This window comes from Trachypithecus francoisi, unplaced genomic scaffold (genome assembly GCF_009764315.1).
Source record: "Trachypithecus francoisi isolate TF-2019V2 unplaced genomic scaffold, Tfra_2.0 Lachesis_group5, whole genome shotgun sequence".
Taxonomy (NCBI): Eukaryota; Metazoa; Chordata; class Mammalia; order Primates; family Cercopithecidae; genus Trachypithecus; species Trachypithecus francoisi.
In genome coordinates, this window is record NW_022681470.1 from 137,500,433 (window position 1) to 137,519,789 (window position 19,357).

General features: G+C 42.7%; 1 protein-coding gene across 6 annotated transcripts in view; it reads left to right on the top strand.

Moving 5' to 3' along the window:
- The window catches only part of ZNF709 (zinc finger protein 709), a 36,412-nt gene extending 20,141 nt beyond the window's left edge, over nucleotides 1-16,271 (top strand). For 2 of the 6 annotated variants that reach the window (XM_033199432.1, XM_033199430.1), the window contains exons 2-5: nucleotides 7,161-7,320; nucleotides 11,711-11,837; nucleotides 12,041-12,098; nucleotides 13,103-16,271. In XM_033199432.1, the coding sequence (XP_033055323.1) occupies nucleotides 7,279-7,320; nucleotides 11,711-11,837; nucleotides 12,041-12,098; nucleotides 13,103-14,840 (1,965 nt within the window). In that variant the 5' untranslated portion in view covers nucleotides 7,161-7,278 and the 3' untranslated portion in view covers nucleotides 14,841-16,271. Of the gene's footprint in view, nucleotides 1-2,023; nucleotides 2,069-7,160; nucleotides 7,321-11,710; nucleotides 11,838-12,040; nucleotides 12,099-13,102 lie in introns of all 6 variants that reach the window. The other 4 variants (XM_033199431.1, XM_033199433.1, XM_033199428.1 and 1 more) reach the window with 4 other exon arrangements.
- The last annotated feature ends 3,086 nt before the right edge of the window (nucleotides 16,272-19,357 follow it).

Sequence of the window (19,357 nt, forward strand, 5' to 3'; positions counted from 1 at the left end):
GTGGTTTCCTTGGGCCTCTTTTTAGACGTTAGGTTTGAGTTTTGCATCTGTTGTGTAGGTGCACTCAGTGTAATTTTTCTATAGTGAGAAAGTCTGTAAAGTCCAGGAGATCTGCCTCCTGGACACAGGATGAATGAATTGGGGAGTTCATTTGGGTCAGAACCTTAATCTCAGTCCAGTTGAGAGTTTCCTCATGACAACTGAAGGGGCGATTTCACTGTCACCTGGGGTGAGGGAGTGTGTGGAGCTCCCAGAGTTCATTCCTTTGGCTCCTCAGGTGCCCCTGCCCTCTGTCACCAAGGACTGTCTCACACTAAGGGTTGTTGCCCAACAGCAAGAATGTGGGCCCCAAGCTTGTGTATGTGTTCAGCTTTCTGAGTGTGGGTTTTCCTTCTGAATTGTGGGGAAGCAGGCTGCTAGTCTGAGCTGACTTGAGAGAGAGAGGGAGAAGGAGAGAGAGAGAGAGAGAGAGAGAGAGAGTGAGTGTGTGTGTGTGTGTGTGTGTGTTTTAGAGATGAGTTCTCACTTTGTTGGCCAGGCTGATCTCAAAATGCTGGCCTCAAACAGTCCTCCCACCTTGGCCTCCCAAAGTGCTGGGATTACAGGTGTGGTTTTCCTTCCTTTTCTTTTTTCTTTTCTTTTCTTTCTTCCTTTTTTTTTTTTTTTTTTTTTGTCAGAGTCTTGCTCTGTCACCCAGACTAGAATGCAGTGGTGTGATCACAGCTAACTAACCTCGAATACCTTTCTTGGCTCAAACAATCCTCCTACCTCAGCTTCCCAAGTACCTAGGACTACAGGTGTGCACTGTCATACATGGCTAATTTGTAAATTTTTTGTAGATCCTCACTGTTGTCCAGGCTAGTGTTTTTTTTTCCTTTGGATTCCTTTATTTGCTGACTATTACAGCAGCTGAATTCTAGTTTCTGTTAACACCTTTTTTTTTTTTTTTTTTTGGGAGGGAGTCTTGCTCTGTCGCCCAGGCTGGAGTGGAGTGCAGTGGCATGATCTCAGCTCACTGCAAGCTCCGCCTCCCGGGTTTATGCCATTCTCCTGCCCCAGCCTCCCGAGTAGCTGGGACTACAGGTGCCCGCCATCTTGCCCGGCTAGTTTTTTGTATTTTTTAGTAGAGACGGGGTTTCACCGTGTAGGCCAGGATGGTCTCGATCTCCTGACCTCGTGATCCGCCCGTCTCGGCCTCCCAAAGTGCTGGGATTACAGGCTTGAGCCACCGCGCTTGGCCTGTTAACACTTTTTAATGTTATTCCATATGTGTGTTAAATTTTGTTTCTTGGGTTTGAAAATGTAAGTCGATTGAAAGGTATGATGCAACTAAGGCAAGACAATTCTGAAACCAGGCTGGGTGTGGTGGCTCACGCCTCTAATTTCAGCACTTTGAGAGGCCGAGGCAGGGGGATCACTTGAGGTCAGAAGTTTGAGACCAGCCTGGCCAACTTGGTGAAACCCTGTCTCTACTAAAAATATAAAAATTAACCAGACATGTAATTTTTGGTGGGCGCCTGTAATCCCAGCTACTTAGGAGGCTGAGGCAGGAGAATCGCTTGAACCCCGGGTTGCGGGGCAGGTTACAGTGAACTGAGATTGTGCACTGCACTCCAGCCTGGGCAACAGAGTAAGACCCCATCTCTAAAAAAAAAAAAAAAAAAAAAAAAGGGCCAGGCGCGGTGGCTCAAGCCTGTAATCCCAGCACTTTGGGAGGCCGAGACAGGCAGATCACGAGGTCTGGAGATCGAGACCATCCTGGCTAAGATGGTGAAACCCCGTCTCTACTAACAATACAAAAAACTAGCCGGGCAAGGTGGCGGGCGCCTGTAGTCCCAGCTACTTGGGAGGCTGAGGCAGGAGAATGGCGGGAACCCGGGAGGTGGAGCTTGCAGTGAGCTGAGATCCGGCCACTGCACTCCAGCCTGGGCGACAGAGCGAGACTCCGTCTCAAAAAAAAAAAAAAAAGAAAGAAAGAAAGAAAGAAAATTCTGGAACCAAACAGAATATTTGTTTCTTTTAGGCAAGAGAACCTCAAGATAAGAGATGGATGTATTTACATTCTCAGGTACATTTTTCATTTTTAGATTGGTTTTTATATGCATGTCATAGAGTACTTTGAAATTTTTTTTTTTTTTTTTGAGACAGAGTCTTGTTCTGTTGCCCAGGCTGGAGTGCAGTGGCATGATCTCGGCTCACTGCAACCTCCGCCTCCTGGGTTCATGCCATTCTCCTGCCTCAGCCTCTTGAGTAGCTGGCACTACAGGTTCCTGCCACTATGCCCAGCTAATTTTTTTGCATTTTTAGTAGAGATGGGGTTTCACCGTGTTAGCCAGGATGGTCTTGATCGCTTGACCTCATGATCTGCCTACATCAGCCTCCCAAAGTGCTGGGATTACAGGCATGAACCACCGCGCCTGGCCAGAGTATTTTGAAATTTAAAAGAGGCCAGGCATTGTGGCTCATGCCTGTAATCCCAGCACTTTGGGAGGCTGAGGCAGGTGGATTGCTTGAGCCCAGGAGTTTGAGACTAGTGTGGGCAACATGACGAAACCCTGTCTCTACAGAAAAAAAAAAAAAAAAAAATTAGCCGGGTGTGGTAATTTTAGCTGGGTGTAGTCCCAGCTACTCAGGAGGCTGAGATGGGAGGATCCCATTAACCTGGGAGGCAGAGGTGGCAGTGAGTCAAAATTGAGTCACTGTGCTTCATTCAGCCTGGGTGACAGATTAAAACCCTGTCTCCAAAAAAAACGAATACAAAAAACAAACAAACAAAAAAACCTCAAAGTCCATATGATTTCTATTGCAAATGAATTTCAACTTGAATTAAAAGGAAAATGCAATTGAACTTTTTTTTTTTTTGAGACGGAGTCTCACTCTCTCACCCAGGCTGGAGTGCAGTGGTGCGATCTTGGCTCACTGCAAGCTCCGCCTCCGGGTTCAGGCCATTCTCCTACCTCAGCCTTCTGAGTAGCTGGGACTGCAGGCGCCCGCCACCACGCCCGGCTAATTTTTTGTATTTTTAGTAGAGACGGGATTTCACCGTGTTAGGCAGGATGGTCTTGATCTCCTGACCTCATGATCCGCCAGCCTTGACCTCCCAAAGTGCTGGGATTAGAGGCATGAGCCACCGCGCCCGGCCTAAACTTCTTTATTTGGTAGAATGACTACTCAAAGCTTATATATATATATTTGAAAATCCTAATATACTTAAGATAAAATGCTAATGCATTATAATATGCTACTCATTCCCAGTAACATCTCCCAGTGTGAGATGGTAGGACACATAGTAATGCACCTTGTCATTATAGTTAGAAAGAGATTTGAAAATTTTGCACTTTTGTGACTGTCAGTGTTTAAAGTATTAATTTTTTTTTTTTTTTTAGACAGGGTCTCACTTTGTTGTCCTAGTGGCACAATCATAACTCACTGCAGCCCCGAACTCCTTTCACCTCTGCCTCCCAAGTAACTAGAATTACAGACATGAGCCACCATGCCCAGCTAATTATATATATTCTTTTTTGTAGAGACAGGGTCTCACTCTCGACCAGATTGGTCTTGAGCTCCTGGCTTCAAGCAATCCTCCCAACTTGGCTTCCCAAAATTCCCTAATATGAGCCACCACGCCCAGCTGGATTCAGTCTTTTTTTTTTTTTTTTTTTTTTTGAGACGGAGTCTCACTCTGTTGCCAGGCTGGAGTGCAGTAGCACGATCTCAGCTCACTGCAATCTCCGTCTCCCAGGTTCAAGCAATTCCCCTGCCTCAGCCTCCCAAGTAACTGGGACTTACAGGCATGCACTACCATGTCCAGCTAATTTTTTTGTATTTTAGTAGACATGAGGTTTCACCATGTTGGCCAGGATGGTCTTGATTTCCTGATCTCGTGATCCACCTGCCTTGGCCTCCCAAAGTGCTGGGATTACAGGCATGAGCCATCGCGCCAAGTCTGGATTAAGTCTTATAATTATTCCATACATAGAAAATTTAAAATCAAAATTTAAAAAGCAAAAATAAGTTTATTAAAAATGAAGATTATTAAGTAGTAAAATATGGCTTATTTAAATTTAGCTTTTTTTTTTTTTTCCCCGAGATGGAGTCGCTCTCTGTCGCCCAGGCTGGAGTGCAGTGGCACGATCTCGACTCACTGCAACCTCCACCTCCTGGGTTCACGCCATTTTCCTGCCTCAGCCTCCTGAGTAGCTGGGACTACAGGTGCCCACCACCACGCCCGGTTAATTTTTTGTATTTTTAGTAGAGACGGGGTTTCACCGTGTTAGCCAGGATGGTCTTGATCTCCTGACCTCGTGATCCACCTGCCTTGGCCTCCCGAAGTGCTGGGATTACAGGTGTGAGCCACCGTGCCCGGCCTTAGCTGTTTATTTTAAAGAAATCATGCATGTGGAAGTTTGAAAAACATCTACAATAGTTGAGTGTAATTTGAAAAGACTCACTGCTAGCATATCCTGGTCCACTCCAAGCCCGGGCACTTGCTCTCGCCACCCCCAAATACTCACTTTTGATAATTTTTAATTTTTTTTGAGATGGGGTCTTGCTCTGTTGCCTAGGCTGGAGTACAATGACGTGATGATAGCTTTTTGCAGCCTCAACCTCCTGGGCTCAAGTGATCTTCCCACCTCAGCCTCTTGAGTAGGTGGGACTACAGGTGTATCCTGCCACTCCCAGCTAATTTTAAAATTTTTTGTAGAGATAGAGTCTTACTATGTTGCCCAGGCTAGTCTTGAACTCCTGGCCTGGGCTCAGGCAATCCTTCTGCCTCAGCCTGTCAAAGCACTGGTGTTATAGGTATAAAGCACTGTGCCTGGCCTTTCAATAATTTCTTAAGCGTACTGTGAGTGTTTCTTTTTATAAAAACAAGCAATTTCAACTGCATGTTTTTCATACTCTTGTTGGTTCTGTAATGAGTAGTTGGACTCCACATGTTTTGATTTTGGCTGTGGACATCATAAGCCTCACCCTTCTCTCTTCTCCTCATGTTGCACACCTGGGCAAGCTGAAAAAGTCTGGGAGCAGGAAATTCAAACCACAGAAGCTCCTGCTGTTGAGCAGGAACTCTCTTGTAGCCCCACCCCCAAACTACAATAAAAACCCAGGCCAGGAGGCTTTCTTTGCTCTCTGAAGCTATGTCACACCTGCTTGACCAGCTTGCCCTGCTTTCCTCAGGACCTCAGTGATCACAGTAGTAAGTCTTTTCATACCCTTTTGGTATCTGTTTTCCACGCTGTTACTAGTGTCAACATTGGAACAACATAGGAATTGGTACCATGAACATAGTGTTCAGACATTGACCGTCACCCCATGGGTCTGTTGCACTGAATTGCTACCTGCTCTGTTGCTTGATTGCCAGCATGCACTTTCAGCTGCTGCTTTCTGGGAAGCTAGTACTTTGTGTTGCATGTTGAGCCCTGCCAAGTCTGGGTTCTATGTTTAGCCAACTGGAGTTGGCAGTTTTGATAATTCCTTGGCTTTTAGGAAGAGGAATATGAGATTGGGATACTCCTTAAAGTGGTCCTGGGTAGTGTTTCTTGGCCTAGACTTATCTGTGTGTTTTGGAGTGAAGCTGTGACTGCTGCTGACCTGACATACAAGGTGCTCATGGGAAAGACTACCTGCCAGAGCAGTCATTTTGGAAAAAGAGACAAAAGAGAGGGGGAAAGGCAGCTGTTAGATGGTGGGCCGAGTCCACACTCCTAATAGCACAGGTCTCACAAGGATCCCTAGGTGCTGCTGCTGTTGCTCTATTGCAGCAAGGATGCTGACCCTCAGGATTATAGGGCACACTCATGGTTCCTTTGCAGCATTGCAAAGGGTTCATTCAAAGCCAGCTTAAGGCCCAGGTCCTTAAACTCTGTAAAGCAGCCATGAGGGACAGGCCCCTAAGTCTGATAACAGTGATCTGTGGCTCTCTGGAGGGAAAAGAACACCCCTCCCCTGTAGAGAGGATTTTGCTGTCAAAATATACCCAGGGACAAAAACAAAAACAAAACAAACATGTTTGGAAGGAAAGGAACAAAAGAAAAAATGCTGAGAAAGAGGTCCACAGTTTGACCCAATTGGAAATTCCAAATAGACTGAAGGAATTTAGACAACAAAAAAGATAAAAGAGCCTCTATATCACAGGCTGTGTATTAATTTTAACATCTTATGTAATGTATTAGTTGACACACTATAGGATTAGCCAATATGAGGGCTCAAATTATGGTTATATCTGGGAGACCCACTAAAATTTAAGCTGGGTATCCCCTGATAATCTTTTTTTTTTTTTTTTTTTTTTTGAGACGGAGTCTGGCTCTGCCGCCCAGGCTGGAGTGCAGTGGCGGGATCTCAGCTCACTGCAAGCTCCGCCTCCCGGGTTCATGCCATTCTCTTGCCTCAGCCTCCCGAGTAGCTGGGACTACAGGCGCCCGCCACCTCGCCCGGCTAATTTTTTTGTATTTTTTAGTAGAGACGGGGTTTCACCGTATTAGCCAGGATGGTCTCGATCTCCTGACCTCGTGATCCGCCCGTCTCGGCCTCCCAAAGTGCTGGGATTACAGGCTTGAGCCACCGCGCCCGGCCTATCCCCTGATAATCTTAAGGGAGTTACTGAATATAAAATAGAGGACAAATAAGTATTTCTCATCTTAGCCATCATAACTGTGCCTAAATTCCCCATGTTCATGGCACCCGTGTCCTAAAATATCCCAGAGTGAACAGGTAAACTCTAAACCAGTGAGGCATAAGTGAAATTTAAATTAAATTTAAATGAAATCTTTGGCACTTACAAATTGGCTTGACAGAATGAGACCCTATGGAACTTACTCCCTAGTTAAATTAGTTACGATGGCTCAGTATAAATTGAACAGGGCCTTGAAGGATTGAAAAATATTATATAAAACCTATTTAGTGAGGAAGTGATTGCTTCTTGTTTTAACAGTACAGTTTGGCCTTTCTTAAACTTGCAAAGAATGAATGGCAACCCACAATGGATTACCGCAACCTTAATGCTGTGGTTGCACTCATTAAGCCCCTATACCAATACCCAACATGGAAATTACTGACACCATCCAACTGATCTCACAGATTTCACCATCTCACAGATTTGTATATGTCTGTTCTGTTTCTCACCATCTCACTGATTTGTTTATGTCTGTTCTGTTTAGTGCTTATTTCAGCAGCCACTTAGCTGTAGTTTGCAGTTTTACCTCTGAAGGCTGATTATACACCTTTACCTAGTTTCCCAAGGGAACCTCAACAGCCTTGCCATCGCACAGTCTTTGCATGCAAAATCTGAACTGCATCCACCTTTCTCCAGGAGCACAGGTATGACATTACATTAATGACAGCCTTGTCTGAGGACACTGTTTTGACATTCATTCAGGATACATAAATACTGAAAAAAAAAATAGAGCTTACAAAAACTCCATTGCTCCACATATAAAATAAGAGACCTTTATGTTTTGGTTAAATTCCCAAAAACCATTTGGTAAAAGGAGGGCCCCTCCATCCCTGACACTACTATGAAATAGCTATTGTCCCTCTGACTACCCACAGCATCTTCTAGGTTCTTTTGATGTTCTGGAGGCAACATAGTCCTTGTTTATAAATTTTACTTAAGCCCATTTATGCTGTTACTTGCAAATTGGCCCACCTTAAATGGGTACCCCTACCACAAAAGGCTCTAGAGTCTTTTTCATTCTCTTAACACAGAGCTTTCATAGAGGAGGAGCTTTTTCATTTTAATGAAGTCAAACTTACTGATTTATTTTGTATGGATTTTGCTTATATCTAAAAATTTATCACCAAACCCAGGATCACCTAGGTTTTCTTCTTTGTTAACTTTTAGGTATCCTATAGCTTTACTTTTTTTTTTTTTTTGAGACAAGGTCTCCCTCTGTTGCCCAGGCCAGAGTACAGTAGTACAATCTTGGCTTACTGCAGCCTTAACCTCCTGGGTGCAAGCACTCCTCCCACTTCAGCCTCCTGAGTAGGTGGGACTACAAGCGTGCACCACCACACCTGGCTAGTTTTTGTATTTTTTGTAGAGATCGGTTCCCACTTAGTTGCCCAGGCTGGTCTCAAACTCCTGACTTCAAGCTGTCCTCCTACCATGGCCTCCCAGAGTGCTGGGATTACAGGCATGAGCCACTGCTCCTGGCCTAGATTTTACATTTAGATCTATGATTCATTTTGAGCCAGTTTTTGTTTAAGGTGTAGCATCTGTTTCTAGATTCGTGTTTTTTTCATTGTGTTTTGCATGTGGATGTTCAGTTTTTCCAACACTGTTGACAAAGGCTATCTTTTTTCATTGAATTACCATTGGTCATTTGTTGAAAATCAGATGACTCATTGAGTCTATACTACACCAATGTGAGTCTGTAAGAAAGCAATTGACTTGTGTGTGTGTGTGTGTGTGTATGTGTGTGTGTGTATATATATATATTCTTTTTTTTTTTTGAGACGGAGTCTCGCTCTGTCGCCCAGGCTGGAGTGCAGTGGCACAATCTCGGCTCACTGCAAGCTCCACCTCCCGGGTTCACGCCATTCTCCTGCCTCAGCCTCCAAGTAGCTGGGACTACAGGCGCACACCACCACGCCCGGCTAATTTTTTGTGTTTTTAGTAGAGATGGGGTTTCACTGTGTTAGCCAGGATGGTCTCGATCTCCTGACCTCGTGATCCGCCCGCCTCAGCCTCCCAAAGTGTTGGGATTACAGGCGTGAGCCACTGCGCCCGGCGAGATTTTATTCTTAGACAATCATGTCACATGCGACAAAGACAGTGATATTTCTTCCTTCCCTATCTGTATCTCTTCTCTCCTCCCCTCCCCTCTCCTCTCCTCTCATTAGTTACACTTTGAGTATAATCTGTTGAGTAGGAGTGGTAAGAGGGGACATCTTTGCCCATTTCCTCATCTTATCAGGAAAGCATCTAGTTTGTAACTATTAAATATGATATTAGCGGCAGGTTTCCTATAAATACTGCTTCCCAAAAAGAGGAACGTCTCTCTGTCTCCAGTTTCTTATCATAAATGCATGTTGGATTTTGCCCATAACTTTTTCATTTTTATTTTTCCCACTTATATTTGTGATATTAGTAATTTCTGTTCTCGCTCTGTTTTTCAGTTAGCTTAACTGTACATTTATCAAATATATTGATCTTTTCAAAGAAACACCTTTGGTTTTGTTTAATTTCTCTTTTTACTGTTTCTTCTGTTGTGCGTTTACTTTGGGTTTAATTTGCTCATATTTTCTTGCTTTCCTAATGTAGATGCTTAGATTCTTTTTTTTTTTTTTTTTTTTTGAGACGGAGTCTGCTGTGTTTCCCATACTGGGGTGGAGTGGCGCCATCTAGGCTCGGCTCACTGCAAGCTCTGCCTTCTGGATTCACGCCATTCTCCTATCTCAGCCTCCTAAGTAGCTGGGACTACAGGCGCCTGCCACCATGCCTGGCTAATTTTTTGTATTTTTAGTAGAGACGGGGTTTCACCGTGTTAGCCAGGATGGTCTCGATCTCCTGACCTCGTGATCCACCTGCCTCGGCCTCCCAAAGTGCTGGGATTACAGGCGTGAGCCACCACGCCCGGCTAGATTCTTTTTTTATAGGCAGAATCTCACTCTGTTGCCCAGGCTGGAGTACAGTGCTGCGATCTCGGCTAACTGCAACCTCCGCATCCTGGGTTCAAGCGATTCTCCTGCTTCAGCCTCCCAAGTAGCTGGGATTACAGGTGTGAGCCACCGTGCCCAGCCCTGTTCATTTATTTTTACTTTGCATACTAGTTCATTTATATTGCATGTATGTCAGATATTTTTCTGCTGCTTTGTGGTTTGTCTTTTAACTTTCTTGATTTTAGTATATTTGAAGTTTTCAGTCTCGTCCTTTATGGCTTACTCTTACATAAGAAAATTCTCCCTACTCTTGCATTTAAAAAAAATTGCCTGTGACTTTTGAAAGAGTTTTAATTATATTCTTCACATTTAAATCTACATTAAATTGATTATTATCTATGGAATAGAGCTAATGCAATGCTTTTTCCAGTTAGATAACAGTTTGTCTCTTCTACATGTATTAAAGTGTTAGTGATCTCTTCCATTCCCCTACAATGCTTGCTCTATCATTAATCAATTTTCCTTATAAATGCCAGTCCATTGAAGACACTTTCCTCCTCCCTTGTTCTATTTATCTCTTTGCGTGTCATGCTGTTAGGAGGGTTATAGTTTGAAGATCCCTGATACATACTAGGCAAGTATTTATGTTGCTCTTCAAAAGACTTTACCCATTGTTTGACATTTATTGTTCCTCTTAGGTTTGGAAAAGTAGTTTTTCTTGACTCCTAATAAGTCTGTTTTATGGATTTGTAGAATTTTATAAAGATATCATTTGGGAGCAGTGGCATCTTGTTGACATTGAGTTTGTTCTAAGAACATGTACCAACTTTCACCTTAATTTAATTCTCCTTTGACTTTACCCAATAACATTTTTTTAAATTGGGATTGTTAAATATCCTTCATTAGCCTTATTTAGTCATAGTTGGTGTGGAGGAAAGCAGATGCAAGCCTTTAAATGTTCTTTCCTCATATAATCACATGGAATGGGCTCAATTCCCCAAGCAACAAGTTGTGATACTATATATTGTCTGCTAGGGAAGCTCATTAGAGACCCAGTGCTCACAGTGCTTTTGGGGGGCTGATCAAGTAGGCATCTTCTTGGCATGTGAAAAAGTCCAGACTCTAAGAAGGAAAAAAGGAGTTCAGTATATACTCTATTGATTCCATAAACCATTTAGGCGCACTAAGCCACTTTTTTTTTTTTTTTTTTTTTGAGACAGAGTCTCGCTCTGTCACCCAGGCTGGAGTGCAGTGGCGTGATCTCGGCTCACTGCAAGCTCCACCTCCCGGGTTCACGCCATTCTCCTGCCTCAGCCTCCCGAATAGCTGGGACTACAGGCGCCTGCCACCACGCCCAGCTATTTTTTTGTATTTTTATTAGAGACAGGGTTTGACTGTGTTAGCCAGGATGGTCTCAATCTCCTGACCTCGTCTGTAATGCCAGCACTTTGGGAGGCTGAGGTGGGCGGATCACGAGGTCAGGAGATCGAGACCATCCTGGCTAACACGGTGAAACCCCGTCTCTACTGAATATACAAAAAATTAGCCGGGCATAGTGGCGGGTGCCTGTAGTCCCAGCTACTGGGGAGGTTGAGGCAGGAGAATGGTGTGAACCTGGGAGGTGGAGGTTGCAGTGAGCAGAGATGACGCCACTGTACTCCAGCCTGGGCGACAGAGCAAGACTCCATCTCACACACACACAAAAAAATCTCGTACAGATTTGACCATGTGTTTCATGGGATGCTGAGTGATATAGTACATGATAAGGCAGGAGATAAAAAGTATTTTTCTTACAAGGAATTGTTTGTCTTAAACTGGAAATACTTGTTTCATTTCTGTAGCATTTCTCTAAGATGCTGTGTATCCTGTCATTGGAGAGCATAAGACTTGAAGTGATCATAGTAAAAATGTAAAAATAATTTCCAAATATTCATGGCAGTGTTAAATTTATGAAGAAGTAAGTGTGGACAGAGATTTGAGTTCTGATGTCAAAGTTACAGGATAAATGGAGAAAAATGAATTATATGTGGACTTTTAGTGAACTGAGTATATATCCTCAGTGCTGTCAGTCTCACCCATTCTCCTCTATACATGTGGGATGTTTCAGGACTCAGTGGTCTTTGAGGATGTGGCTGTGAACTTCACCCAGGAGGAGTGGGCTTTGCTGGGTCCCTCTCAGAAGAAACTCTACAGAGATGTGATGCAAGAAACCTTTGTTAACTTGGCCTCTATAGGTAAGACTGAAATTATTCCCTCACTTAGTCAATTAGAGAAAAGTGTTTCTTGTTCATCAACAAGATTCCAAGGTTTAGGATGTTGAAAGGGAATACTTTGGTAAATAAACCAGACAGGATAACAGCTCATCCTAGATTTAGAATCTAATAATTTTTCTATAATTTCAAATAGTTTTAATGATTTTTCTGGGCCTGCATTTTAGGGGAAAACTGGGAGGAGAAGAACACTGAAGACCACAAAAATCAGGGGAGAAAGCTAAGGTGAGTTGTACTTACAAAAGAAAATACTGTCTTATGAGAGAATCTTAGCATGTCATTAAGTTTAAAAAATGAATAATTGGAAGAAGCCCCATTTCATATTTATTTGTTGAAAATTGTTGCCAAGAAAGTTTTCTTAAAAATGGTACAGATGGCCGGGCGCTGTGGCTCACGCCTGTAATACCAGCACTTTGGGAGGCCGAGGCGGGCGGATCACAAGGTCAGGAGATCGAAATCAAGGTGAAACCCCGTCTCTACTAAAAATACAAAAAATTAGCCGGGCGCGGTGGCGGGTGCCTGTAGTCCCAGCTACTCAGGAGGCTGAGGCAGGAGAATGGGTGAACCTGGGAGGCGGAGCTTGCAGTGAGCCGAGATCGCGCCACTGCACTCCAGCCTGGGGGATAGAGCGAGACTCTGTCTCAAAAAAAAAAAAAAAATGGTACAGTTGTTCAGTATTTGAAAAATATTTCACCTGGAAACAATATTAAGAAACTCTATATTATGAATTTTGGCCAGGCATGGTGGCTCATGCCTGTAATCCCAGCACTTTGGGAGGCTGAGGTGGGCAGATTACCTGAGGTGTAGAGTTCGAGGCCAGCCTGGCCAACATGGCAAAACCCTGCCTCTACTGAAAATCCAAAAATTAGCCAGGTGTGGTGGTGGGTTCCTGTAATCCCAGCTACTCGTGAGGCTGAGGCAGAAGAATTGCTTGAACCCAGGAGATGGAGGTTGCAGTGAGCCAAGATTGTGCCACTGCACTGCAGCCTCGGCAGCAGAGCAAGACTCTTCTCAAAAAAAAAAAAAAAAAAGGAAACTCTATATTATGAGTTTTATTGTTTTGATAATAGCTCTGGTCAAGTACTCTTCCTGAGCATTCATGACATACACTTCCCCTGAAAATGGCAAAAGTGTAATTCTGCTACCTACTAACGATTGTGAAATAATAATTATACAATTATTAATTTTAAAAAGCCACTAATTGTGTGCTTTTTTTTTTTTTCTCACAGAAGTCATATGGTAGAGAGGCTCTGTGAAAGGAAAGAAGGTAGTCAGTTTGGAGAAACCATCAGTCAGACTCCAAATCCTAAACCAAACAAGAAAACTTTTACTAGAGTAAAACCATATGAATGTAGTGTGTGTGGAAAGGACTATATGTGTCATTCATCTCTTAATAGGCACATGAGATCTCATACTGAACATAGATCATATGAGTATCACAAATATGGAGAGAAGTCATATGAATGTAAAGAATGTGGGAAAAGATTCAGCTTTCGAAGTTCATTTCGAATCCATGAAAGAACTCACACTGGAGAGAAACCCTATAAATGTAAGCAGTGTGGTAAGGCTTTCAGTTGGCCCAGTTCCTTTCAAATACATGAAAGAACTCATACTGGAGAGAAACCTTATGAATGTAAAGAATGTGGGAAGGCCTTCATTTATCACACAACCTTTCGAGGACACATGAGAATGCACACAGGAGAGAAACCCTATAAATGTAAAGAATGTGGGAAAACATTCAGTCATCCCAGCTCTTTTCGAAATCATGAAAGAACTCACTCTGGAGAGAAACCCTATGAATGTAAACAATGTGGAAAAGCCTTCAGATATTACCAAACTTTTCAAATACATGAAAGGACTCACACTGGGGAAAAGCCCTATCAGTGTAAGCAATGTGGTAAAGCTCTTAGTTGTCCCACATCCTTTCGAAGTCATGAAAGGATTCACACTGGAGAAAAACCCTATAAATGTAAAAAATGTGGCAAAGCCTTCAGTTTTCCTAGTTCCTTTAGAAAACATGAAAGAATTCATACAGGAGAGAAACCCTATGATTGTAAGGAATGTGGGAAAGCATTCATTTCTCTTCCAAGCTATCGAAGACATATGATAATGCACACTGGAAATGGACCTTATAAATGCAAGGAATGTGGGAAAGCCTTTGATTGTCCTAGTTCTTTTCAAATCCATGAACGAACTCACACTGGAGAGAAACCCTTTGAATGTAAACAGTGTGGTAAAGCCTTCAGTTGTTCCAGTTCCTTTCGAATGCATGAAAGGACTCACACTGGAGAGAAACCCCATGAATGTAAACAGTGTGGTAAAGCCTTCAGTTGTTCCAGTTCTGTTCGAATACATGAAAGGACTCACACTGGAGAGAAACCCTATGAATGTAAACAGTGTGGAAAAGCCTTCAGTTGTTCCAGTTCCTTTCGAATGCATGAAAGAATTCACACTGGAGAGAAACCCTATGAATGTAAACAGTGTGGTAAAGCCTTTAGTTTTTCTAGTTCCTTTCGGATGCATGAAAGGACTCACACTGGAGAGAAACCCTATGAATGTAAACAGTGTGGTAAAGCCTTCAGTTGTTCCAGTTCCTTTCGAATGCATGAAAGGACTCACACTGGAGAGAAACCCTACGAATGTAAACAGTGTGGTAAGGCATTTAGTTGTTCCAGTTCCATTCGAATACATGAAAGGACTCACACTGGAGAGAAACCTTATGAGTGTAAACAATGTGGTAAGGCCTTCAGTTGCTCTAGTTCTGTTCGAATGCATGAAAGGACTCACACTGGAGAGAAACCCTATGAATGTAAACAATGTGATAAAGCCTTCAGTTGCTCACGTTCCTTTCGAATCCATGAACGAACTCACACTGGAGAGAAACCCTATGCGTGTCAACAATGTGGTAAAGCCTTCAAGTGTTCGCGTTCCTTTCGAATACATGAAAGAGTTCATAGCGGAGAGTAACCCTATATATGTAAGCAATATGGCAAAGTTTTCAGTTGTCCTATTCCATTTTTTTTCTTTTTTTTTGAGATGAAGTCTCACTCTGTCACCCCGGCTGGAGTACAGTAGTGCAATCTCAGCTCACTGCAACCTCTGTCTCCTGGGTTCAAGTGATTCTCCTGCCTCAGCTTCCTGAGTAGCTGGGACTACAGGTGTGAACCACCATGCCCACCTAATTTTTGTGTTTTTAGTAGAGATGGGGTTTCACCACGTTGCCCAGGCTGGTCTCGAACTCCTGACCTCCGACGATCCGCCTGCCTTGGCCTCCCAAAGTGTTGGATTACAGGTGTGAGCCACCACATCCGGCCCCCATTTCCTTTTGAAGACATGAAATTATTCATATTTCAGAGAAACCCTATGACTATAAGACATGGGGATACCTTCAATTGTTACATGTGAATATGAGGAAGCATTCATACTGGACAGGAAGCCCTGCGAATGTAGGCAATGTGGGAAAACCGTCAATGGTCATGTGACCTTTTAAGGACCATGAGAAGGCATATGAAGTGTAAAGAATTTTCATATGCCCTATAAATATAAAAAATTAATAACTTTAAAAATGTAAAGAATGTGGAAAACTCTGTAATTGTAAAGAATGTGGAAAAACCTTTATTTGTCTCAGTTTACTTGGAAGCCATGAACAAACTCACACTGGAAAGCAACTTCTTGAATATAGACATTGTGAGAAAGCCTTCAGTTGGCCCACATACTTATATGTGAGAATGCAGACTGGATAGAAATCCTATAAAAGTGAGAAATAACAATGTTTTCAATTTTAACAAATGCTCATGTGATACTCCCTTATGTGTGAAATTTCAATCTCGTTGAAACTCCCACTAGGGAGGTGTTGTATAAATGTAGATAATATGGGAAAGCCTGATGCAAATTAATTCATGTATATTGTTCTAGAAAATTCACAACATGACAGAAGTGTTACAAAATATATTGTCAGTTACTGATTCTTAAAGTGGATCTCTGACTTATGGATTTCTATTTCACAAAAGAACATTGAGATGAGATAATTCTGTAAGCTCTTATACAGTTGTACACAAGTTTAATTGATAGTATTTTTTCATTAAATCAGTTTCTGAAATTTATCTTTCCATATTGAAGTCTGTTAGACTCATGAGTGAATTGAAGTGTATTTGTAATAAGCTAGTAGTTTTTGATTTTTAGGTAATTTTTAGTTGTGCTGTAACGGGCCATCAAAAAATGACAATTTGGTAATCTTTAGGATTTCCTACTGGCCTTATGTGGCAGGTACTAGATATCATTATATGTATTTCATCTTTCTTTCTGACCAAAAGAAGCTTTTTTAGAGGAAGACAATACCCTTTTTTCTATTTTTTATGCTAAAAAATAATCATAATAAATTTTTGAGTCTGCAAAGTTTATCATGCAGTATACTCTCTCATTGGAATTATTATTTTCATTTTCTGTTCTTTGCTATTTGTAATTCTTTCTGGCTGTGATTTGGATAATAGGCTTTGCATTAATAAGAGAGACCTGAGATAGAACCATATAACCTATAGCTGGAAATGGCTGTCCTGGATTGTGTTAACATGGGTGATGTTGTGACTTATGTTTTCTGTAATCTATCCTTTTATGGCTCCATGGTATAATTGACCAATAGCCTACTTGCAGGAGATATGGAAGGCAGAAGTAAAGAAAGCATTAGTCAGGTTTTATAGCCACCATATGTGGAGACAGATGGATGCATAGGAGCTTCAGGGACACCTGCTTTCCACCACATTGTCCTGATCCTTTGCTCTGCCAGCTGAGAGTATTCTTAGAACCACCATTAACTGCTTGGCTGCCATATTTGCCTGCCTCCCTCCCTTCCACCCTCCCTTCCTTCCCTCCCTCCCTCCCTCCCTCCCTTCCTTCCTTCTTTCTTTCCCTTTCTTTTCTTTCTTTTTCTGAGATGGAGTCTTGCTTCTGTTGCCCAGGCCGAAGTGCAGTGGCGTGATCTTGGCTCACTGCAACCTCTGCCTCCTGGGTTCAAGCAGTTGTCCTGCCCTAGCCTCCCAAGTAGCTGGGATTACAGGTGCCCGCCACCAAACCCAGCTAAATTTTTTTTTTTTTTTTTTTTTTTTTGAGACGGAGTCTTGCTCTGTCGCCTGGTCTGGAGTGCAGTGGCCGGATCTCAGCTCACTGCAAGCTCCGCCTCCCGGGTTTACGCCATTCTCCTGCCTCAGCCTCCCGAGTAGCTGGGACCACAGGCGCCCGCCACCTCGCCCGGCTAGATTTTCGTATTTTTAGTAGAGACGGGGTTTCACCGTGTTAGCCAGGATGGTCTTAATCTCCTGACCTCGTGATCCGCCCGTCTCGGCCTCCCAAAGTGCTGGGATTACAGGCTTGAGCCACCGCGCCCGGCCAACCCAGCTAAATTTTTTTGTATTTTTAGTAGAGACAGGGTTTCATCATGTTGGCCAGGCTGGTCTCAAACTCCTGACTGCATGATCCGCCCACCTTGGCCTCCCAAAGTGCTAAGATTACAGGCGTGAACCACTGTGCATGGCCCCAGCTGCCATATTTTCAGAGATGTAGTTTTCCACAGATTGTCTTCAAAAGTTCTACTCAAAGATGCACTGCAGTTTGGATTTTCCTAGAAACTCTAATATGTCCACCAGGCAACTATTTAGACTCTTAAGGTTGGGAATATTCTCTGATGCTCTGACTTACCTCATCTCTAAGTTGAATTTATCAAAGGTATTATTTATGTAATAAACACCATGTTTTGTTAACAGTACAAGTGACTATGTGTTTCTGATTCCACCATGACAACTACAGTGATGCAGTCAAAAAGAACTGCATGGGTGTTCGTCTCTCCACTGCATTGTGTATTGAATGCACTTACCCAGTCCTGCAGTGTAAGAATAAGCACCTTCCTAATACCAAGCAGATCACTGGTGTTTCCTATTACAGTTGAATGTAATCTCTCAGTACATTTTCAGTTTTGTTTCATTATATGTGATTAAAAACTATGTGTATGTTTTTGTTGAACAGAAACTTCTGTAGATGATTCTTAGAAATATTTTATTAACTGTTTTCAAATAACTTGTATGCTATCACTTGTTGTCTCGAATATTCTGCAAGGATATATTAAAATATTCCATTGCAATTATAGATTTTCAGATTAAGTTTTTAAGTTTATTGAGTTAATCCTCATATATTTTGAGTCAATATTATGTGCGTACAAGATCAAGTATTTTCCTTAGGAATTTTTTATTTTTTATTGTTAATATAGTTATGATTTCTTCCCAGAAAGTCAATTTCTCATGCATTCATCATACCAAAAACTTAAATCATGGTTGTTTCTGTGCCTTTTTTTCAAAGATCACCAGGATCACACCTGTAGTCAAGAGAGGAGTGTTAAGAATTGTAGTAATAAGAATGATCATAAACCATAAATTACTCTGGGGAGTATCACTAAGAGGGTGCTCGGCTGGGCGCGGTGGCTCATGTCTGTAATCCAGCAGTTTGGGAGGCTGAGGTGGGCAGATCACAAGGTGAGGAGTTTGAGACCAGCCTGGTCAACATGGTGAAACCCCGTCTCTATTAAAAAATATACAAAAATTAACCGGGCATGGTGGTGTGCGCCTGTAATCCCAGCTACTCAAGAAGCTGAGGCAGGAGAATTGCTTGAACCCCAGGAGGTGGAGGTAGTAGTGAGCCAAGATCACACCACTGTGCTCCAGCCTGGGCGACAGAGCAAGACTCCGTCTCAAAAAAAAAAAAAAAGAGGGTGCTCAAAAAGACTTCTTTTTGGATTTGGATTTTTGTTAGGTGACTTGATTGCTAATCAACAAACTGAGACACTCCTGTGTGTGTTGCATGCTGTGAGGTGAACTTAATTGTGTCACTGGTAATCATAATTCTTATCTAGAGGCAGGAAGAATGAAGTGGAGCTAAACCTAATTCTTTTTTTTTTTTTTTTTTCTTTTTGAGACGGAGTCATGCTCTGTTGCCCAGGCTGGAGTGCAGTGGCGCGATCTCGGCTCACTGCAAGCTCCGCCTCCCGGGTTCACGCCATTCTCCTGCCTCAGCCTCCCGAGTAGCTGGGACTACAGGCGCCCGCCATCTCGCCCGGCTAGTTTTTTGTATTTTTTAGTAGAGACGGGGTTTCACCGTGTAGACCAGGATGGTCTCGATCTCCTGACCTCGTGATCCACCCGTCTCGGCCTCCCAAAGTGCTGGGATTACAGGCTTGAGCCACTGTACCCGGCCACCTAATTCTTAAGAAACCACTCACTTGGATTAGTGATTAGAGGGCAATTTTGGTCATTTGAATGGCTTCAACTCTGTTCTCTTTTACCATTTTTAGAGACAAGGTTATTGTTTTTGTCTTGATCCATCATGGTTTCTGAGTAGCTTTGTCTGATGAAGGAAGTGTGACATTTTTCAACAGGATAAGACTTGGCCTAACCTGAGTGTGAGGTCAGATCCTAGTCCTGTGGAACTGTTCTTAACCTTTT